We start from the raw sequence: 22,829 nt of genomic DNA, 5'->3' as shown, positions 1-22,829 counted from the left end.
ATTATAATGTCGTAAAAATAGATGTCAGAAGTATTAAGGTATAGTCGTAGTGGTTGTTGAGGAGCTACCTCCACGATGCAATGGTGGTAAAGGGGGTACACCTCCTTCGTCAGGATTGTGAATGGACATTTTACGTCTGCTGATCTTTTTGCCTGTGGTAGCTGATCTTCTTAATTTAGGCACCGCGGGAGGATTATTGGCGTTTTCAGGGTCGAATTTAAGCCAGTCATAAGAAGGTACTGTGGCGCTTTTGATGATTGGAATATGATGTTCCGCACCATCCCTTACTTCTAGCGAAGGAGAGCTTCCTGTATCCACTTTAAGTCCCTTTCCTTGGAAATGGGCTTGGTACTTTCTTCTTTCAACACTTCCAGATCTTGAAGGGGTATCTTCAGTGTTTTTCGCTGGTGCTGGTGAAACTTGTTCAAGCGAAACAGGAGCTTGTGCTGACACAAGAGGAGTGTTTTCTGACTTTAAAGGAGCTTGTTCTGGCAAAATAGATGTCTTGTTTGGTGTCATAGGAATTGTATCTGACAGGGGAGGAGATGGTGAGTTGGATCTTGAAGAAGATCTTTTTGGTAGATTATCGGCCGACAAATGGGATACAATGCTAGTGGAGCTACTATTTGCATCGGGCAAAGATGTAGTAAAGTCATTATCATCCTCCTCCTCCTCCTCATCATCATCATCACCAACAAAGGAATAGACATCATCATCATTATGATCCTGGCTTTTACCCGTTGGACTATCAGGCGATTGGATTGTCATAGCATATCTATTAGCGTGCATAGACTGGACGGGAGCATCTGTATGGTCAAAACCATATTGAATATGACCAGTTATGGCTGAGTTGTTATGCAAATCCTTATTAGCAAATATATCTTGGCTGTTCATAATCAAATCCTCCAGAACGCAATCTTTTGCCCATTCGCCAGGCGAGTGTTGGGCATGATTTAAATCTTGAAATATGGCAGGTGTAAAAATAAGGGTAAGATTGCTGGTTGTCATTTTATTTTTCTCGACACGTGATTGAAGCCTTTTTTAGGAAGATTTGTTTAGCTTTATGTGATTTCGGCTGGATAGATGCAACTTACTTCGATAAATGATGTACCAGTACTTTGAGTGTATCATAATTTGCAGGCTCTAACTTTATAAGTCTTGTCAAAAGATTCATTAAGCGCAATTCTTGATCAGGAATTTCTGTAATACTGCATTAATAAAAACTATTATTTAGTCAAGTCCTACTTACGAGAATACACCAAACGATCGGTTAGCTTAAAAGGGAACAAGGGTGACTTCAATTCACGTAAAAAAATCTTTATAACTGAAGCAATACTGAATATATCTTCGGGCATTTCATTTTCTCCAATGACAACAGCCTCCTCGTCTTGTTCAAACGCGTGTCTGATTTTTTCCATATTGCTTTGCTTTCCAGAAACACGATAAATGCCCTCTCGGTCTAATCCGCCAAGTCTTTCGATTGCATCAATACATTTTGTGATCAACAAGGGTGGTGATCTGCCTCTTTGCTGAGCATATTCTGTTAATGAAGTTCCAAATATTAAATCTATACAAACAAGATTCGTTAATTAATCTATAGCTCTCCCAGTTACTAGTCGTACCTTTGCAAACGCCAACATGATGATTTTCATAATATATAGGAGGTGGTTTAGGATACTTTGTGAATGCTCTGCTCGAAGAATGATTGAATTTTTTAGATTCCATATCGGTATCATACTGTTGAACCGAGTCTAATAAAGAAGCAATAGGCTGTTGACTTTGTTGAATATATTCCAAATCAGCATTCAAAGCTAGCTCTAGTAACTTCTTGATTTTCTCAGCCTTTTCTTTTAAAGCAAGTTGTACATTATTCAAAATATGGTGGTTTGTGGCATCGATTTTAATAGAGAGAGTACTGATTTCACGTACAACATTACGATAATTAGTGTCTAATATAGCATTAGTGACAAATTTATTATAAACCCGCCTTTGCTAGTACTAACCTGCTTCCCCTATTTCAACTTTTAATTTCGCAACTCTAATATTTTGTCTTGTGGGATCTTCAGCTTTATTCAAATGTCTCTTCATAAATCTTTCAATTCTGCTACTCTGCTGAGGACTGCCGGCAACATCAGAGAATTTTAATGGTTGCTGTCTCACTCTGTCGTCATCCATGCTCATTGCTCTAATATCCAATTCTTCATCATGTGAAAGTTTTTTACTTAAAAGAGGAAATGCAGATCCACCTCCAGACAAAGTAGTACCTGTGGATAGTGTTGGTGTCATTGGTGTCAGGAGCATGGGTGAAGAGACTGTTGCACCAGCACTGGATCTATCGATTTCATCCCACTTTTGAGTGTAAATTTCTTTTACCTAAAATCGTAGCTATTAGTTTTAATGTTATACAATGGTTAGTGCTACCCAAACTTACATCTGGTAGTTTTTTCAGTCGAGCAATGACATACTCTTGATTGGATTGGCTCATCCAAGCCTTGTTTTTTTCATACGCTTTTTGTTGTTCTGACTAGTATTTTAGAATACTGTTAAAAAGATATTAAATTTATCTGCAATGCTTATAGAGTTACCCGAAATTTAATCATTTCATTCAGTTGAACTTTTAATTTTTCCAGGTACTCTTCTCGATAAGGTTTCAGAGTATCTGTTATACCGACATAATCCATAAAAGACTTTTGAACTCCATTAATACTATGGGAAGTACAACATTCATGAAGATTGCTGTTTATGCTGGCAAGTTCTTGGAGGTATTTTTTCTCCAAGTTTAATCTAAAACAAAAAGGTTATTGACAAGCCCAAATCATAAAAATGAATATATATATGCGCCTACTTTTGTTTCAGGTATTCAACAATGTGGCCTGTATCTCTAATAATCAAATACGCTGCAATTGCATCAATTTCTTTTGAAGGGGCATAGACCAAATCCTGAATAACTTTATCATTCCCTGTAAAAATAATCTAGAGTTAAATAATATAAAGAGTCAATATTTTTTCTTTTTGACGTATATTAAATCATGTTTCAGGTACTTGTTCTTTCACTGTTGGAGGCGATGTAGTTTTTGGTTTACCCGCTTTCTTTTGTGTTGGTGTACTCATTAAAAGTGATTTAATGAAGTAATGTTGTCAATGTTTTTTTGAATGGAAGATGGTTTTTTTAAAACAGAGTTTTTTATATATGGAAGAGAAGGAAGTCAATTAGCTTAAAAAAGAGCGAAGGGGTGTGTGTCTCAGTTTTTTTTCCCTCCTCTTTTTTAAAGTACAATTCAGTGTAACCTGAATCTGAATTTCTCTAAAATAATACTTTGTCAGTCCTTTTTAGACGAATCATAACATCTAATTTCAGGGCAGAATCCTGTAAATGAGGATAAATCCGACGGATATAAACTTTTTTGCGGCAATTCATATCAACAAATATTTAACTAAATATTAAAGCATCAACCGATGCCTATTATCAAGAATACAATTATTTTTTCTAAAAAAAATATCTATTTATAGTGGGTGTATTATAATATGTGAGATTGATTACAAAGTATGAGAAGAAATATAGTTAATGTCAATTGTATATGGTTTTAAATAAGATAAACAACGCCGCCAGAATACATAATTTTGTTCTCATTTGACATCTCCACCAACGCAGTCTCAGTTTCTGTCACTGAGAATGCTTCATCACCAGATAAATCTCTGTTCACCTCTTGGAGAACACTTTCAAATGTAATCTCAGTTGCATCAGGGTTATGGGCAAAGTAACGACCCAATATTTCTTTAAATATAACCAATCTATAATGACAATAATTGTTAATTTACATAATAATATTAAATCTCTTTCTTGTTTGTTTGCTTCCTTACCTCCTGGGCGAGATCTCCATATCTTCATCCACATCCATTGCATTATCCTCAGCGGGTTCAGCAGCAGCAGGGACGGCGTTGGAGCTAAAAATAAATTTTTAGTTACTTTAATCACATATATTTCAATGTTAACAAACCTCTCAGCTTCTTCCATTGCGTCATCTTCATTGGCTTCAGCCTCAACTTGTTCCTCCTCTTCTTCTTCGTCAGAATCTGCTTCGGATTCAGCATCTACCTTTCTACGTTTAGTCTTCTTAACACGAAGAACTTCTTGGAACATGGCAAATCTCAAAACTTCAGCGGCCGCCTTGGCATCTTTATCTTCGATTGTAGCGCTTAATCTAGACTTGGCATGTGATGCAGAAAGACGAATTAAAGTCTCCAAAGTACGTGCAGTAATAGGGGCAGTCTTCTTTCTGTTAGGATCGTCTTCCTTTTGATTTCTGAGTGAGGTATATTCATTGATAATTCTATCTGTAGCACGCTTTGTTAATACTGGTTTAACAATATTTTTGACATAATAGATATATTTCTTCACAAAACTAGATTTAAGGATCTTTGTAGTACGCTTGACACCAGCATGCAAGTTGGGGTTGTATTTCTCGTAAATTTCCTCTTCATCGGCATCTTCTTCAGGCTCTTCACCAATAATATCGTCTACAGCCTCTCTGATAGGGGCGCCTTCCTCAGTACCGGGCTGAACATAGCGATGCATTCTCAACACGTGTTCAGAAATTTGTCTGTCACGAGTTTCATCAAGTGAATCGGTAACGATAAACAACAAATCGAAACGTGAGAGTAGAGAATCGGGAAGTGCGATATTTTTGGCAGGATCTTTAGTCAAATCGTACATACCATAAATAGGATTTGCAGCAGCAACAACACTACATCTTGCATTTAAAGATGTATGAATACCGGCCTTGGCAATTGTCACGGTTTGTTGTTCCATGACTTCGTGAATAGCTACACGATCAACATCACTCATCTTATCAAACTCATCAATACATACAACACCACGATCGGCTAAGACCATTGCACCAGCTTCTAAACGTCTTTCGCCAGTTTCCTTATCACTTGTAACAGCAGCAGTTAAACCAACACCAGAAGAACCACGACCAGTAGTTGCAATAGCAAGAGGCGCAATATTTAAGATATATCTCAAAATTTGAGATTTGGCGGTGGATGGATCACCCACCATCAACATATTGATATCACCTCTGATATGAGTACCATTTTCCAAATTCTTTTCCACACCACCTAACAGCATCATCAATACAGCTTTCTTGATGTATTCGTGACCCCAAATAGAAGGCGCTAATGATTGAGAGAGGATTTTGAAAGAATTCTTCTTTTTAGCCAATTCGGTAATATGGACAATATCATTATCAGTAATGATGGGAGCAGCGATGCCACCACCCGCCTTTGTACTCAAAAGGCTGATTTCGTTACAAACAATCACGGTTTTGAAAGTAGAACTGCTTTGATTAGCATTTTTGCTACCGAGAGAACGATAGATACCAATGATACTAACACGATCTCCAGGTTTAGCTCTATCTACTAAATCATCATCGAGAATAACATCAACTGATCTAGGCAATTGACCAGCAGGAGCACGTTCGGGCATTTCTTGAATACTGAGGGATTGATGATCGCGATAGGTACTATAACCAAATTCAGTGACAAGGGGATTACCCTTTTCATCTTCGGTGGGATAAACGGCACCGGTAGGAACGAGGCTACCAGGTGTAGTGGCATCATGATATTCACGTTGGAAATGAGTGTTTGTTTTGGCGGAATAATGAATCGACTTCACAACTTTAGGTCGGACAAGAGAGCAATGGGTGACAATACCTTCAATGCACACGAATTTACCCAAGTACATGGCACGTAAAGTACGTGGATTGACGTGATTGTCACCAAAGCTTCCTGTAAATCCCACATAATAAGGGATACTCAAATCTATGTCTGGTTTGATAAGTTTAACCATCTTTGTGAGTGCTTCGTCGAATGCGGGTAAGCATTCTGCAGGGTTGTTGATAAGTCTAGAGGTATCGTTTAGTATAAAAAATATACAGGTACGCTGTTAACACTAAAAAAACGAATACTTTACTCTGTGGCCAAATCACGGTTGAAATTACGGAGAGCATCAATGCTAACAACCAATCGACGTTGATTTTTTGACAGCATGGCTGGAATCATATCTTTATATGATGCCTTTTCAGAGATGACAGTATGCTCCTAATTTGTAAAAGGAAAGCGAATATATGTTCAGTACAGGGAATATGAGTATGTAAACGTTTACTAATTTACATCAAATTCAAGGAACTCTTGAAATGTATCTGAGTAGCCCTGAGCAACTGAATCAAGTAATGTGTCTGTTGTTGCTTGTGTTGAAGACATTGTTGTTTGTATTAAGACAAAAAGATTTTTTTTTCAAAACGCGTTTTAGTGAGCGAAAAATTCTTTCCGCTGCGCTGCTCTCGCGAGGACTATAAAAGGCAATTTCCAGTCACGCGTGTGTGACGTTTGTAGAATGACAACAGTGCTGTGCTTTGAGTAAGTCATAAAAACGATACTAATGGAGTTAGCAAGTTTGATAACCACTTTCTTCTTTCGCCATTTAAGTATCCATATTCATTTTATGATTCTCTTAATGGTTTGTTCTGCCTTCATAAGTTTTGTAGAACTTTATCTATCGCTTGTATCATAACGAACAGTGGGGATCTCAACTAGCTCAAAGCATTAGTGTAGCCCGATTTGACACATATACAGAATGTTTTATCGATGAGGTTATTCATTATTTTCGCACGTCCCTTTTTTAATTCGGGCATATAGTTCACTGTCTTATCAAAAACGTCATTCAAGCTCTTTTCTCATCGAGTTGACATCAAAATTTGAGAGTGGGTGATTGCTGCTAAAGGTCTTCCAGCAATACAGCTTATACATTCATATTGTATCAATTGCTTTTTTATATCGGGGGTAGCGTTTTAATTCTCTTTTGGCTTTTTTAGTTGTATTTATATCTACATAGTCCAAAAAAAACTACTACATGTCTTCATCTTTATGTCTCTTACATCTGGAACCTTAATAGTCATAACGATTTACCATTTGTGAAAAAATCTGGTCCCAGTCAATTATTCGCACATCAATTATTCAAAAATTTACCTGGTCAAACATACATCACCCCAACACCCTAACAACAATTTACACACAAAACAAAAAGGAATTAATCTCATAAAGTTATTTTATTGCAAATAAAACTCTGAAATTTTAACTAAGTCTCGTTTTCCATCACTTTACTGCAATACTGTTCGAATACTTATTCCTCAAGAGAGTGCTATATCTTGTCCCCCGAATATCGTCTATACGGGAACTCATTCTCCGCAATCACACAGTTATCGTGATCTGTGAACCGTTTCTGAAGATGTATATTGTTTTGGATTCAAACATGGTTATTAGCAAATACAAACATCAACTAATAACTTTTCGTTTGGCCAGGTGGTGGGAGTCCTGGAGAAAATAGTACATTGAGCACATGTTCGTATACTATATGCTTTACTACGGGAATTTTTATGTCCTTTTACAAAAATAATAATTGATGTCAAGTTTTTAATATATATATTTAACAAGGTTTTACACATACATGAAATGCTTGACGAATCATGTATATAAAATAGTTTGCAATAATATTTTCAAAGTTCTCTATATAATAGTTGTTATAACAAGTAGCTATAGACTCACAAGCGGATGAAACCACTTGGCCGTAAAGAATTAAATTTCCTTTATCAACTGTCAAGTTGACGCCTTCAACACCGTTAAGCTCATCCCATACTTCGACGAGGCGGGGAATAAGTGGATATTGTGATTGGAAATTTTGAACTGATAAATTTTATTACACCACTCTACACACGCTATACCAAAAAATTTGTTTCAATAGTTCATTAGGCAAACTGTTAGGATGTTTTTAAATATAAAAGTTGACAAAAAGCTGAGCGTTGTAGGCGACTTTTCGCAGAAACATAGAAAGACTTTTAATTTTTTCAACCGCCGTGTTATTCGCATTCGCATCTAATGAAGACATGACTGACTTGAGAGGTATAGAGACAGTATATCTTTGTTTTTGAGAACCCAGATTTTGTTGAATCAATTCTTTTGACCGCAGGACTTACATACTAGACTCGATATATTTGGGACAACATTTCTAGCTCTTTTTGCATCACTTTTTGCCTTTTTCTCTTCTGGAGTATCTTTTCTTTTTACACCTTTGAGAATATTTAGTTATTACAACACATTGAAGAAAGCTTTTATATTACCTTTCTTTCTTTTAATTGGTTTGTTAATGGTTTCACTAGCAGTTTCCTGTTGTTGGCTTTTCATATTTTTTCAACTTTTTCGTTTGTATAAAAGCTTCAATTTCTGGATGAATTGGTGTACGCATCCCGTTTTAGATATTAGAAAGAAAAGGACATAATTGTTGTTTAAATCGACATCAGGCTCATATATATATATTTGTTGTGACCGCTGCTTATTATTAATTTATCAAAGTATTTGTACAAACCAAAGTTATTATTATTTATATCAGATTGTATCTATATGCTATGAAGTGAGGTTATTAGTAGTAGGCTGGGTATGATAATTGTAGGCATGTAAATCACTTTATTCATTTATAATATAAGTCGTATTAAACAAAATTTGTTGAGTGAGTTTTGGCTGTCTCAAAGTTTGATTGAATAGATTATTATGGTTACGCTTTTCTTCAGGACCGGTAAAGTGCGCGTATTCATAACCTAGGATCACTTACCTGTTCTTTTTCACCGCCGTACGTTTTTCTATGTCATATTCTCTATCATTATCTTCTTTACCTCCGCTATGTCCTACCCAAATAACATCCCGCCTCTATCATTACATCACAAGTAGACCATGCCAATCATCTGCACAAGTGTAGGAACCTTTTTCGGTACCTCCTTACTCTCTTTTTCTCACTTAAATCGTCAAGTGTTGGTTGAAAATAATTTGACGTCCTCTTTAAATTCCTTGTAACATTATCGACACAAAAGATGGTATTGACTGGGATGGATATCTTGTCTGATTATCTTTTACATTTTTCTGAAAATATTTTTAAGACTGTCCGAAATATATTTCTGTTTGTCTGAAAACAATTATAAGCCTGTCTGAAAACAATTATAAGCCTGTCTGAAAACAATTATAAGCCTGTCTGAAAACAAATATAAGTTTGTCCAAAAATAATTTGAAGTAACAACACTGTAAGGAGAGGGGATTTTATACCCAATTTCAGCCAACGCTGATACAAGCAATTTAAGCCAATCAGATTGCCCCAAGCTGACAAGATCAAGCAGCTAAAAAGTAAGGGCTACTGCGCATATGTCGTTAGCAGGGCTGATTTATGCTATTTGTCTGACAATCGTGTAATCGTCTTTAAAAGTTATTATTTCTATGCTTCTTGTCTAAATCACAGGTTTCTAGAAGATCTATAATAAGGATAGTGTTGCAGGAATATAAAATAGATCCAGGGGTAATGAAGTTGACATTAGGAAGGTTATGCAAAATGTCTTTTGGCATATCGTTGTTGTTCATCAGACGACGTTTATAAGGAGCGAAACTGGAGACTTTACGAATGCTATTCTTAAGAAAGATGTTACCATGTGGAGCAACCTAGCGTTGCATAATTCAAGTTAGTTTTACACACCCAAACAATACCCGGAGTACAAAAACTAAATTATGCAAATCACTTGGGGAATTTTTTTTAGCATGGACAATGAGCATGTGTTGAGAATAACAAAAATTGTTATACATGGATAAAAAGATGATAAATGAAACCAAAAGACAAAATAAAATGCAGTTCAAGTGTCTTTTGATTACATTTCCTTGATATTGTTTTACTAGTCGGAGATGATTGCTCAAATATCACAAAATGCGTTTAGAATGGCTCAAATGCGGATGTACTCTAACTTAAATATATATAACCACTCTTTTCAGTGAAGACAAAAGAATTGTACATACTAAAATTTATCCTTGTTGGATTCCATATATGGGTACAGTTTTCTACTAGCAACTTTTATTTGTATCAACCGAATGGAAGGAAAAGTAACAAATTCTGAATGTGCGTACATTTTATGAAGATATCAGATATATTACAAGTGCAAAATTGTAGAGCATCTATGACTAATCACACACATTAAACTGTTCCTCACTTTTGGGGTCATGATTTGGCTGCCAGTATAGTTATTGTTAGTCAACGTCGCAACTAAAATTTTCCAGCCCTGTTATCACAGGTCAACTATAAATACATTTACGCGGTAGTAGAGGTTGCCGATGTTTTTTTTTTTTTTTTTTTTTTTTTTTTTTTTTTTTTACATTTGGCCTACTAGGGATGGTCAGTAAGAAATTTGTTCGAAAATTATCAATAAAAAAATCCAAAGCCTAAGAAGTATGTTGTTGACTTGCATGTTATGATGCACTATGTTTACATATGACATTATAGACTCGAAGGTGCGAATAGCTAATATATACTGTCTTATAAACTACGATTCAATCTGATAGATCATTATAATCTGCATACAGTATGGGCAAAAATAGCTTTAAATAGATTTATATACATGATATAAAGGACGGATAGCAGAATTTTACAGTGGTATTTCATATGTGTATTTTTCATTAGTTTTGTATTTGCATGTGGCTGGATATTTATAGTTACTTTTGAGCATGAGACTATAAGGATAAGAGGAGGGAGGAGAAGAAGATACGCTTTAAAATAGACATCTTTTTTTAAAACTAGCCCTTTAAAAATACCACTATGTGGAAATACAAGTAAATTAGTTATCTACTCACAAGACACCAATGTTTCCCTATTAAAGCCCCCCTGTTTTTAATCAAATCCGACACTACGCCATTGAACGTTTAAACTCCGCCAATTGCCACATATCGTGGTTAATTTCTTTGGTAGGAAGGGTATTCTTCGTGATGTTAGGTGTCTGAAAACGTTTAAAGAAAGTGGCACTTCCTGATACAAAAAATTTCTAAAAAGAAATGTCGACATTGAAGCACTATATACAAGCTTCAATGAAAGCTACGCCAACATGATGCATGTTTGTAAAAATAGAACTACGACAATCCGTTCTCGAATGGCATAGTTTAATTTACTCCTACAATTTCATGCGGTGGAGACGAAGCTGATGCCAGATCTACCATTTCTACTCAAACGGATTCTAGTATGCGCATATGCCCCTTTTGTTTACGTTGCGTAAAACAGACAATTTATTGAAGTAGCGTGATATTCAAACAATCTCGTGCGGTGGAGAAATGTATCTTTAGAACATTGGTCAAACACCAATAATAAACATGAACGACAAGCTTAAGCGTATATATGCAGAAAAAAGGAGGATCTCCAAAAGTTTTTTTTTTCGTTAAAGCTCAAAACACCTGCTGTAAAAAGCATGCCTAAATTCGAGACATATCTCTATCATGTTAAATGATGCTATATATATATATGATGCACCCTGTTGCTATGATGATCTTAAATACTATATCTGTGGTAGCTGCTGACAAACTCACACACTTACGTGATGCAAACCAAGGACGCGTATGTTGCTGGTTTTGTTTGTGTCTATTTGAATTATGTTTGTATCATGCACGTGTACGATAAAAGAAAATCGATGGTCTGTCAGTCAAATTGTTACGATATTTAAAAACAAACAAATAGAAAAGGTGATTTAATCAAGGACAGGTGCACATTGAAAATAAGTCAGATCAGTGAAAGTGACCAAAAGAGCGAGGATAAACAGGTGCTACCTGCAGCTTATTGTCGCACACAATATTAACTATTTTTGAAGACTAAAAAAAAAGGAGAGAGGATTGTAAAAAGACAAATATGTCACTAAAAGGACAGATCCATTACTAAACAGCGTTAATGTATATTCTCATTAAGGAAAGAGGACGCCAGTTGACCAATGTAGCTGCGGTGGGATGGTAGTTCGAGGTTAAGAGCAGATTTATATAGGATGTTGCACAGAATGGTGGCTTGTCAAGGCACAAACCAAACGATGTGGTGTGTGTAGACATGGCCAATCAAACGATATTTGATTGCTAATTTCGCACAAAAAATCAAATAAAGAAAATCATAATACAGCTTCTTTTTGTTTCCCTGTTATCACTGTAAATAATCTGCCAAAATGGCATTTGAAGGTGATTTGAATGAAGCTAAACAATTACCAAACTTTCCCGAGAAAACTGCTGTTGACTATGCGGATACCTGGACGATGGACAAAGTAGTGCGTTGGTTGGAGACAAACGATTTCAAAAACACGATTGAAGTATTCAAAGGTTTGTACAAATTTGTTCATCTTGTTTTCCCCTTTTTTCATAAAATTGTTTAAATACTCATCTTCCATTACTCCTATTTTCTTTGTTCATATTGGCTCTCTTTTATATATTTTCTTGTGCCTATTTTTTCCTCTTTTTCCCTTTTAATTACTACTAATTAGCAAAGCATATTTGCGGAAAAGCTTTTCTCGAAATCGACATGTCTTACTTAATGGGATCGCAAAATGACTTGGGACTTTCATATACCGAAAAACGCAAAATGGCTTTAGCCCTCAAGAATATTCGCATGGTAATATATGCCTATTTTAAAATTATTACAATTTTCTTATAAATTTGTATTTTTAGAACGAGGAATACTTTCAAAGACCACCTTCAAATGCTCGATATAATAATGGCTCTAGATATGCTATACCGGCAGTAAATGATAGATTAACTAGCTCGGATTCTGTCATTCCTCTAATACCTGAAAGAAAATCATCAAATAATGAACAAGTATTGGATTGGATGAAAAATTATAATATACCACATCGACCTATACCAACACCTGGAATACCCGTTAATAGAAACAGTAATATTAGACCCTCAAGTTCAACTACAAGTAATTTATCAAATGCACCACTTAATACATCATCATCTCGATATCCATTAAGCCCTAGTAGCCCAAGAATATCAGACAATGATGTTAACTGGAAATTTGGTAGAAGAAGACCAACAGCTCCTACCCCAATTCTTACTCCAACAACAATGGTAAAACATATATATTTGTTTATAAATATAGAATACTAATTTATTTATTTGTTATAGGACCACCCTGTGCAACTTCCTCCTCAACGTGAACAACAGAGCATTCATGTTACAAGAGACTCTGATACTTTTCACAGTTTACATGTTACAGGAATGCATGATCCTCGTTTAATCAAGAATTCTATTCTAAGAAAATTAGGTTTAGAAGGTGGATGTGACAGATACCTATTTTATCATGAAAACGGCAAGCATTCAGGTAACAAAGAAATAAAGGGACAAAGAATTATATAAAGGGGAGTCCGTAGTAATCATTTATACACACTTATTTAGATACTGCTTTGAGCGATGGAGAACTATCTCATATATGTCAGATTTCAGACCATAGTTCTACCAACAGAATATTGGTCAAACCTGCAGATCATGCATCAGAACATTATAGGTCGTATTCTAAAGATGGAACAATTTGTTATGATTTTGCTACACAAGGAGGTTATCAAAGGTAAAAAATTTCATTATATGCACAAGGGGATATATAAATAAACTAATAGCCATATAATTAGATCAAATCTCCAACAACAGCAACAACAACAACAGCGTTATATTGGTCAATATGCCAGTAACCATAGTAGCGAATATGATTTAAGTCGTTCCCGTTATGATCTTTCTGCTAACCAGTATACTATTGCATCTCCATCAGAGGGTATGGAAGATAGTAGAGATGATAGCGGATACTTTGATAAAATTGGTAGAAATTCCCGTAAGCAATCTATGGATGCTGATGCTAGTGTTTGGTCAACTCACCCCCCTCCAGCCGTTGATGCAAATAATAGACCTCCTTTATGGGCTGTCACTCCTCCATCCCAAAGAAGTAGCACCTCATCCACTGATACACAAAAGCATTATTATCAACAGCAGTTACAACAACAAGCTCTCTGGCCTGTGCAAAGCACTTCGGATATGAGTCTAGCTTCTTTAGGTGAAGCAAGTACTGCGGTCAATTCTAATGAATTATGGCCAATCCATCAAGATATTCATCATCACCATCAACAAGAACAACCTTCTTTATGGGCTGTACCGCCTAAACAATATCCCGAAGAAACACTTACTACCTCTCAATCACTCTGGGCTATCCCTCCTTCAAACAATGTATCCGCTAATCCCTCTGTAAATCACTACCCGAATAACACTGCTACAAATAACACATTAACTTCGTCCGTCTCACTTTGGGCCGTTGCACCTTCCAATGTTTCTGCGCCCACACCATCTCCTTCTTTGTGGGCAATTGCACCTCAACAACAATTGAAAAAAGCCGAGTCAAGTCCAGTTGTTCCCACAACTACATCACCAGTGCAACAATTTGGATCTGAAAATCTCAATTTGCATCCTAGTATCTCAGCCAAAACATACATGAACTCGCCACCCAAAAAGAGAGGTGTTCAATTCACAATGTCATCTGAACAGGGTGAAGAACCCGAACCTGAGTCTGCTGCTAGTAATGGCAGTGCTCCTATCATCGAAGAAGGTGTGGAAAGTATTTCATTATCAGATCCACCTGCCGCGGGTCTTTCCATTGATACAGCACCCCCTTTACATCATCGTAATAGTACGCCCATTTCATCTCCTTCTGGAAATGACCACGACGATGGCAACTGGGCTGAACGTCCTTCTGTCGAAAAGCTTTACAAGGATATCGATAAATATTTACCTGGTCATGATTTGGATAAAGAAATTATTGTCGAACCCTCCATGGGGTCAACTCAAACCACTACTGCAACCCTTGTTACTGCTTTACCTCCTGGAAGAAGACTGCAGGGACATAAGAAATCTATTCGTAATGTCGCTCACGAAGCTCATCGCAACTGGAGAAATGCCGTCAATGTCATTAGAGCAAACAATCTGTTAAGAAGACGTAGCACTAAGATGTGGCATCGTACCGTAGAACAAGTCAAACCTGGTATGAATGCAAATATCCAGACAGATGATTTGAAGCCAAGCAAGAGTAAGTACACTAGTTCTAGATCGACAACACAGCATGATCTGACTTTTATTTATTAATTTAGAAACCAAAATCTTACAATGGATTCGTGGTGAATTGATCGGTAAAGGATCCTTTGGTAGAGTTTACCACGCATTGAATGTCGAGGCAGGAGAATGGATTGCTGTCAAACAAGTAGATTTACCTGTTACAAAAGCCGATTATGCCAATCCTCAATTGCTTGAAACTAAAGACTCCTTGTTCCGTGAGATTTCACTTTTAGAGGATTTGGATAACGAGTACATCGTGCAATATCTTGGCTACAATGTCGATCTTGAGGAAGGTCACATCAATATCTTTTTGGAGTATGTTCCTGGTGGAAGTATTGCTTCTTGTCTCGCAAAGACTGGTAAATTTGATGGACCTTTAGTTCAATTCTTTACTAGACAAATCTTAATGGGTCTCGCATATCTTCACAACCGTAATGTCCTGCACAGAGTAAGTTAATACATGCATACTCGCCTGCTGCCTGCTGCCTGCTAATATATTTTCTTTTAATCAATTAGGATATTAAAGCTGGTAACATCCTTTTGGATCAAAACGGTGTTTGTAAGATTACCGATTTTGGTTTGTCCAAATTGAGTGGACAAGATAAGGCGTACGACCCTCATTCAAATAACTCTGTCATGCGTGGTACTGTATTCTGGATGGCACCTGAGGTTGTAAAAGGCACCAATTATAATGCTAAAATTGATATTTGGAGTCTTGGCTGTACAGTGATCGAAATGCTCACAGGAAGCCATCCATGGCTCGACTTAAACATGCTAGCTGCATTATATAGTCTTGGTAAATATCAAGCACCCCCTATACCTGATCACTTGCCTGAAGCTGCCAAAAACTTTCTTAGTTTATGCTTCACCATGTAAGTTTGTTTGTTTATATAAGGTTAATTGTGTCGTACTGATCATATGCAAAACAATAGTAATCCGGAGGATCGACCTACTGCCGAACAGTTATTGACCCATCCATTCGTTCAACCAGATGCTTCATTTGAGTTCAAGGTAGATATCAATTATGCATGAATATATATTTAATACGGATACTCATACATTATATTATTTTAGAAATACATGAAGAATGCTGAAATTGAACGAAGAGCATCCAAAAGAATGCAACCTATTCCCGTAGAAAATTAAAAAGCACCCACCCGTTACACACATACACACACTCTACAATATAATGTTTTCCCGTACCTACAAAATAATCTCTCCCTTTTTTTAACCTAATGTATTCTCTCTTCATCTGTTAGATTTGACTTCTTTTCCTTTTTTTTTTTTTTTTTTTTTTTTTTAATAATAATAATAATAGTAATAATAATAATATCGTATATACAACAAAACGAAAAACAAAAAAGTAATAACGGAAAGGAAATGGACGGACCGAAAAAGGGCTGGTGTATCTGCTGGTGCGTGTGTGCAACAATAACAATAGGTGTGCGTTTTAAGTATAATACGGCTACCTAAACATGCCATTATACATGCTGTTGTGATTTACTCCTTCTACTCCTAATCGACCTCCTAGATGTCCACCATAAGGTTGGTTAACTCCTCCCATATAAGGGTACTGTTGCTGTTGCTGTTGCTGTTGTTGCTGCTGCTGGTAAAACATCATTTGTCGTTGTTGTTGTAATTCTGCTGCGCTACCCACGCCAGTACTATTGAAATAAGGTTGCTGTTGTGGGAAAGATTGTTGTTGATGCATTGAATTCGAATACATATTCTCCGCACTATATTGCTGCTGCTGATGATGATGACGCGCACCTCCATTCATCATTGACAACTGTTGCTGATGCTGTTGAGGGAAATACTGTGGCTGCTGGAACTCGTTGTCCATACCACCATGGCCTTTTTGTGACATTCCCCCACCACCTGGGGGAAAAAATGGTAACTGCTGCTGATGACCACCAAAACCATCCTGTAAACTACTATTACGATGATGTCCGTTATAGGAAGAAGGTAGTGAATGATGTCTCTGACGTCGATAATCGTGATTATTGTTCTCACCGTTAAACATTCCTTGCTGCTGTGGTAGTTGTTGATGTTGCATTAAATTACTATTGCTATTCCGGTGAAGCATAGACGGTAGATTTTTATGAGACTGGCGTCGATCCAGCATTGGTTGCTGTAACTGCTGGTGTTGCATTTGCTGCATTTGCTGAATTTGAGGTTGTTGATGTTGCTGGTGCTGTTGGTGTTGTTGATGCTGCTGATGTTGTTGATGCTGAAGATAGGATTGGTCTTCACCATACTTTTGGAGCTCATTATTGTAGTACTTCTTTCTCGATCTTCTGTTCCAGAAGTGTCGACCTTCTTTTTCCTCAGTGTGAAGACTTATATCGGATAACCAATTGCCTACTTGATGGTTTTTTTGCTGACGCCAATTGTCATTGTATGGGTATTGTTCTTCATTATGACTACTATGACCGGATGATAGGTACTGGCGAATGGAATTAAACATCGTATTTTTTTTTTCTCTATGGAATAAATATATATAAAAAAAAAGAAAGATAAAAGGAAAAATAATTGAGTTATAAATATTAGTCGGATTGTGTTGCACACCGGTAAAAAGCTACTAGTTTTCTAAATTTATGATAGACATCTCATCGTCAGCTGCCCCCGGATCGTTGACCAATTAACAAATTCTTGCTATTTAAGGCACTAACGACATATACCTCTGCTTTTTAATCTTACTTCAGGGCAATAGGCGCGTAGATATTACCAGCTTTGAATAAATCAAGAAATTGACTTTCAATAGCATAAAATTCTAAAGTGGCAATGTTTACATGTTCATTAAAAATGGGTCTGTTCTTTCTGTGTAACAATAAAAGCCAAAATAACTTGGGTTTCAATCAACCAGCATGACCAAAAAAATCTGTTAATAATTTACTTTGTGGGTCTGGCTGTCAATCCTTTTGTAAATAATAGATGAAACACTATTTTTATTATTCAATGATAAAACTAGCTTTTCCTGTCCACAGTGCCTTTTAGATCATCGAGTTAAAAAAGCCTCGTTTAGTATTTTAGAGATCTAATAAGCTTATTATGAGAGAAAGGGATGATATCTTTACATAAAAACATCTGGGAGATTAAATCCGGCAGATAATATCTAATAGTTTGTTTCTGCCTTCTGAAATATGACAATTACATCAGAGAGCTTTGGGAAATTTTGTCTCATATCAATTTTGCGATCTAATTTTATTGTTACACGTAATTGGAATCAATCTTCACATCAATTATTATATGCTAAATTTCAATATATACGGCATGATACTTTAGAGCTAATGTCGACCGTTGTTTTAACAAGTGACTGATCGCCCACCTTGACAAAAGTAGACAGGTTATGATGTAATGCAATCGTCTAGGTAATCTAACTAGCTCTATAAAATACGTCGTATTTATCTTTATGGGCTAATCTCTGTTTGGCATAAGTATCGTCATTGCGGAAGTTAATCACAGCAACATATGTGAAGCTTATTCCACGGCAGAACTGGACATGCTTTCATCTTTGAGCGACTCAAAAAATGAATTCTTAATTATGATACGAAAGCTTTACGCATACTAATAACTTTTTTTTTTATTATCATAAGAAAACTGCCTATATAAAGACGTTGTTCATTTTCTCGTGGATACTATACAACCTTGGTCAATATAAATTTGTAAAAAAATACAATCAACTTAAAAAAATATTGTGAAAGTCAAATGTGTCTTTTTCCTCTGCAACAAATTCCCCGTTAATGATCCCCCCTACTTTTACATAATCCGTGTGGATTAGGATTTCGACACGTTTATCACATCTAATGATGGCCGATTGAGCTTTTACATCCTCTTTGTTCATATTTTTTTCAACGTATTCCATTGTAATAGGTTCCAAATTGATATCCCTTCTTCTTGCTTTTACAGAGTAGTAATCGCGATCTCCATCGGACCATTGTATTTCCAAGAAACTCATATCGAATCCACGACAGCATAATAATTCAGGATGAATATATAACACTTTTAAGTGGCTCAACTGAGTCAAGTCGGTTTCCATCACTTTTGGGGGGTCCGTGTAACGATTTTTGCAACCACAAACAAGAGTTTCGATACGAGGCGAGTGCGTATTTAAAAGCTCCATTATTTCTTCTGATGGAAGCATATTTTGGAATTTAGCTACCGTGATGTTTTCTTGGGCTGTATTGGTCAAGCTGTTCTTTTTTTCTTTCGAGTGTAAACCGCTATCGATGCTGTTACCAACGCAGATACGGTAATAAGGATCATTCATTGAGTAGTAAAAAAAGCATTGAAGATTTGGACAGTTTGAAAATGCATATCGCAAGAAATTTACGGGTAAATCAGGGTTACTATTACACATAGTCACACTCAAATGGTGTATGATCTCTGGCCCAATGCTTGAGATAGATGTATCGGGCAATTTAATCTGTACTGTTCGATTTGATAGACGCACGTCAGTTTCTTCGTCGCTGTCTTCATCAGAGTCATTTTGCACATTTTCATTGATTTGGAGGTAATCATGATAACTCAATCCATATTCGACACATAAATCATCTTTTGTGTTTACCATTCCTTTGTGCCGTGGCCTAAAATCACTATAATCAGCCTTGCAATAAATCTGCTTATCTCCTTTAAATGCATTTAATAAGGTAAAGAAAATGGTGGCGTCAGATCCAGTATTGGTGGATGCTCTTTCGTAATATTTATCCGGATGCCAATGGACGCCAGCTTCTTCAATAGTGTTCATATTACGTAAAAAATTTAAAGCATTCTCATAACCAATATAGTCAACCCAGTCGTACAGATCATGTTCATACATATTCAAATTAAAAACATCCAAGTATGGAGACACATAATCAATAATATATCTGCTATAATATTTTGGAATAGAGGCGCCGGAAATCACCATTTTTTTTAAGCTGCATTTTACATTCTTTTCATTGCTCACTTCATTATCGAGTATCTCTTTAAAGATATCATCCGGCACTTTGTAGTCACTGTAATAATCTAATGAAACTAGAAGAGGGCAGGAAGCTTGAAGGTCTAGTGTTGTCAATGATTCATCACATTCGTTAGTCAAGGTCAAACATGTCAAACGCTTGAAATCATTTAACAACGTAATAACTTGACCAGAAATAAAACCAAAGCTGAAAACTGGATCGACAAATGCAACTTTTAGCGTTGTGATGGATGCTCGATACTTATAACAGACAGCGAATAGAAGGCTTAGAGGTTCCCTTCTATATGAAAATGGATTTTGATCAATTGGTTTGATTTTTTGTATTTTAAGTAAGGCCTTTTTGGAATCGGTTTCATAAATATACTGTAGATATATTTCGCCATTACAACTACGACTTAAATCTAGCTCCTGCAAGTTCGGTAGATATTCCAGTAGCTGAACCCAATCTTCCTTATCAAATCTGCAGTCATCCTCCTTTACCAAATTTTCATCAAGCTCTCTTGAATAATGGATAAATTCTTCCTTATCATTCCCGATGTTTAACTTCTTTGTGAATAGACCATACTGAAAACAATTATTTCTTTCGACTGCAGGCAGCTTTAACAGCTTTTTCGTCAGAAAGGTGTTATAAACCTTCAAGTCCAAGTTTTTATAAAAAGAGGCCATTGCTGTTTCTTTCCAGTCTTTGCAAACCAGGGCACATTGTAACATGTCATTTCTGCATAAATGCGTGTACACGAGGGTGAAAACTTCTGTTGGTATATTCGGCATGCTTATTGATTAATTAACAAAAGACGCGTTCTCCTCAAAAAATAAATAAATAATCTAACACGCCCAAAAGATGTTGACATCATTTTATAGCTTAAAACGTCACAGTAGCACTAATTTCCTTTGTGGACAGAATGTGTACACTCTACGATTGCTTTCCAACACAAGAAAACATAAATTTGAATATAGACACTTGAGTGCCATATATACTTTATTTACTATAAAGGAAGAATAAGGCTTTGTTGGTATGAATTGATATAGTTAAGTGCTTGTAAGTAACACCAACTTATTTTCTGGTATTTGAGCAATGTGAGTTATAGGAATTTCCTGCGCCATGCTTCAAACTCAAAAAAAAGTAATTAACACCTAAATTTAATTGAGCGAGATATCCAGATTAAACCAAATTGTTTATTCATTATAAGAAAAGGGAGGGGGGTATCATGCAGGCCAATATATTATTGACGAACATTCTCTGTTTTAACAACAACAAGTTTATCTTCAAAAGTTTCCTGGTTGATAGAAGATGTATCTGCAAGAGGTTCGTTGACGTATTTGATCCATGTATGACCTATGATGGCATAACCAAATACAAATACAAAGGCAATTAAAGGCACAATGAAAGAAATATTGACATTGGTATGGTCATGTACGACAGCTTGGATAGGAGGTAAACAAGCACCACCTGCTGTTCCCATAATAACTATTATTGAAAGAAAAAAGTAATGAGTTGGGAGTGTATATTAGAATAAGATAGATTATTAGTAGCTTACTAAAAGCAGAGCCACGTTTGTGATTTCTTCCCAAATCTTTGGTTCCCAATGAGAAAATGGTGGGGAAAATGATACTCTCAAAGAACATGAGAACTAATAAAGCATAGGTAGTACCGGGTGTTTTCATGGCAATGATAAAGACCATGGTAATGATGGCACCGAGTGAGAATGCAGCCAGCAAGTGTTCGGGACGAAACTTTTTCAAGAGACCAATACCTACAAATCGACCAATGGTAAAGCAACCCAAAGCAACCGATAACAAGATAGATCCCTTTGAATCAGAAATATGACCCACATCGCTTGCGTAAAATAAGAACATGGATGCAACACCAACTTGACCACCTACGTATAAAAATTGAGAGATGGCACCCAAAACCAAATGAGGAGAATATAAGGAAGCTCTGCGGACGATCTCACCGGTTTCTTTGGACTCGGCCAACATGACAGCTTCTTCATCAATTTCAGGGATATGCGCAAAACAAAATAAGACACCAATAAAGAAGACGCCACCCGCTACACCAACATAGGTCCATTTGACTGATTCTAAACTACCACCTACAACATCATCTTCAGATTCGCCACCAAAGAATGCAAAGGATGCAACAATAGGCGCAAGTACACTGGCAATACCGTTAAATGATTGAGCAATGTTAATACGCAAAGAAGCGTTCTTTCTGTCACCAACAATTGTAATATAAGAATTTGCGCCTAAATATAAAATGGATTTAGAGAAATAAGCAATATTATAAGAGTTAATGCCACTTACAAGTTTCCAATGTACAGATACCACAGGCAATAATAAAAAGAGAGCCTACAAATCCACCAAAGCTCAAGTAAACAGCAGAAGGATAGAAACAGAGTGCACCAATTACGTAAAGGAAAAGACCGAAAATAATGGTTTTCTTGTACCCAATCTTTTTACAAATGTAACTTGCACTGTTTATTAAAAGAAGTAAATAAATATTCAAAATGAAGGATATAGACATCATTAAACTAAACTTACGGTATACAAAAGACGAGGTAGGCACCGAAATAAGCGACTTGCATAAAAGTGGACATAGTTGTAGCTAATTTAATGTGAGTATATATATAAAAAAAAAACTAGCTATTGATAGTTTATCTACTTACAAATACCAAGAACATTTCTGAAATGTTTGTTTAAAGTATCGAGTAAACCATAACTAAAACCCCAAAGAAAGAATAAGGTAGTTACGAGCGCGGCCGGAATAAAATAGCTCGGTCTTTTCACAGCGCCATATTCTTCTTGGTTAATGGAAGAGACCGATTTCTTGTCTGAGTGTAGCATGTTTGTGTGTTTTGATTTGTAAGTAATTAAATAAAAATCGTTGGAAAGGAAGAGC

General features: G+C 36.2%; 7 protein-coding genes across 7 annotated transcripts; 1 reads left to right on the top strand and 6 right to left on the bottom strand.

Annotated features, from left to right (window-relative positions):
• Positions 1-33: 33 nt before the first annotated feature.
• EV154DRAFT_410146 (uncharacterized protein) lies at positions 34-2,786 on the bottom strand (the record flags this gene model as incomplete). Its single annotated transcript, XM_051595385.1, has 7 exons — positions 34-358; positions 536-1,036; positions 1,246-1,567; positions 1,623-1,811; positions 2,004-2,373; positions 2,432-2,524; positions 2,586-2,786. Coding segments are annotated over 7 exons (2,001 nt in total), but the record flags the coding sequence as incomplete, so codon positions are not given.
• Positions 2,787-3,502: 716 nt separating this feature from the next.
• Positions 3,503-6,295, bottom strand: EV154DRAFT_454785 (MCM2/3/5 family-domain-containing protein). The gene is made up of 5 exons (XM_051597320.1): positions 6,172-6,295; positions 5,972-6,099; positions 3,999-5,903; positions 3,862-3,945; positions 3,503-3,792 (listed from the first exon to the last, which is right to left on the bottom strand). The coding sequence occupies exons 1-5, from the start codon at positions 6,259-6,261 to the stop codon at positions 3,585-3,587; spliced, it is 2,415 nt and encodes an 804-aa protein (XP_051463748.1). The 5' UTR covers positions 6,262-6,295; the 3' UTR covers positions 3,503-3,584.
• A 903-nt stretch (positions 6,296-7,198) lies between these two features.
• On the bottom strand, positions 7,199-8,238 carry EV154DRAFT_475654 (uncharacterized protein; the record flags this gene model as incomplete). The annotated part of the gene is made up of 4 exons (XM_051597990.1): positions 7,199-7,279; positions 7,505-7,740; positions 8,031-8,123; positions 8,175-8,238. 4 exons carry the CDS (start codon positions 8,236-8,238, stop codon positions 7,199-7,201), a joined length of 474 nt encoding a protein of 157 aa, XP_051463747.1.
• Positions 8,239-12,050: 3,812 nt separating this feature from the next.
• Positions 12,051-16,116, top strand: EV154DRAFT_475653 (uncharacterized protein; the record flags this gene model as incomplete). Its single annotated transcript, XM_051597989.1, has 10 exons — positions 12,051-12,201; positions 12,363-12,490; positions 12,547-12,948; positions 13,006-13,201; positions 13,276-13,444; positions 13,494-14,944; positions 15,006-15,418; positions 15,487-15,842; positions 15,903-15,981; positions 16,045-16,116. 10 exons carry the CDS (start codon positions 12,051-12,053, stop codon positions 16,114-16,116), a joined length of 3,417 nt encoding a protein of 1,138 aa, XP_051463746.1.
• Positions 16,117-16,169: 53 nt separating this feature from the next.
• On the bottom strand, positions 16,170-17,454 carry EV154DRAFT_489716 (uncharacterized protein). The gene has a single exon (XM_051599333.1). It carries the CDS (start codon positions 17,435-17,437, stop codon positions 16,436-16,438), a length of 1,002 nt encoding a protein of 333 aa, XP_051463745.1. The 5' UTR covers positions 17,438-17,454; the 3' UTR covers positions 16,170-16,435.
• Positions 17,455-18,527: 1,073 nt separating this feature from the next.
• On the bottom strand, positions 18,528-20,733 carry EV154DRAFT_489711 (uncharacterized protein). The gene has a single exon (XM_051599332.1). It carries the CDS (start codon positions 20,699-20,701, stop codon positions 18,650-18,652), a length of 2,052 nt encoding a protein of 683 aa, XP_051463744.1. The 5' UTR covers positions 20,702-20,733; the 3' UTR covers positions 18,528-18,649.
• A 274-nt stretch (positions 20,734-21,007) lies between these two features.
• On the bottom strand, positions 21,008-22,791 carry EV154DRAFT_489710 (major facilitator superfamily domain-containing protein). The gene is made up of 5 exons (XM_051599331.1): positions 22,597-22,791; positions 22,472-22,535; positions 22,235-22,404; positions 21,469-22,176; positions 21,008-21,398 (listed from the first exon to the last, which is right to left on the bottom strand). The coding sequence occupies exons 1-5, from the start codon at positions 22,772-22,774 to the stop codon at positions 21,154-21,156; spliced, it is 1,365 nt and encodes a 454-aa protein (XP_051463743.1). The 5' UTR covers positions 22,775-22,791; the 3' UTR covers positions 21,008-21,153.
• Between the last annotated feature and the right edge of the window lie 38 nt (positions 22,792-22,829).

This window comes from Mucor mucedo (assembly GCF_025094135.1).
Source record: "Mucor mucedo strain NRRL 3635 chromosome Unknown EV154scaffold_1, whole genome shotgun sequence".
NCBI classification, from domain to species: domain Eukaryota; kingdom Fungi; phylum Mucoromycota; class Mucoromycetes; order Mucorales; family Mucoraceae; genus Mucor; species Mucor mucedo.
This window is presented reverse-complemented; position numbering and strand designations above follow the sequence as displayed.

Excerpts from the sequence above, each read along its gene's own strand:
- EV154DRAFT_454785 (XM_051597320.1), bottom strand. The coding sequence starts at position 6,261 with ATGTCTTCAACACAAGCAACAACAGACACATTACTTGATTCAGTTGCT. Across the intron at positions 3,946-3,998 it reads GCAATGGAAGAAGCTGAGAG|CTCCAACGCCGTCCCTGCTG; the intron begins GTTTGTTAACAT and ends ATTTATTTTTAG. Across the intron at positions 3,793-3,861 it reads ATGGAGATCTCGCCCAGGAG|ATTGGTTATATTTAAAGAAA; the intron begins GTAAGGAAGCAA and ends TTGTCATTATAG.
- EV154DRAFT_489716 (XM_051599333.1), bottom strand. The coding sequence starts at position 17,437 with ATGTTTAATTCCATTCGCCAGTACCTATCATCCGGTCATAGTAGTCAT.
- EV154DRAFT_489711 (XM_051599332.1), bottom strand. The coding sequence starts at position 20,701 with ATGCCGAATATACCAACAGAAGTTTTCACCCTCGTGTACACGCATTTA.
- EV154DRAFT_489710 (XM_051599331.1), bottom strand. The coding sequence starts at position 22,774 with ATGCTACACTCAGACAAGAAATCGGTCTCTTCCATTAACCAAGAAGAA. Across the intron at positions 22,536-22,596 it reads CAGAAATGTTCTTGGTATTT|CTACAACTATGTCCACTTTT; the intron begins GTAAGTAGATAA and ends ACATTAAATTAG. Across the intron at positions 21,399-21,468 it reads CAAACGTGGCTCTGCTTTTA|TTATTATGGGAACAGCAGGT; the intron begins GTAAGCTACTAA and ends TTTCAATAATAG.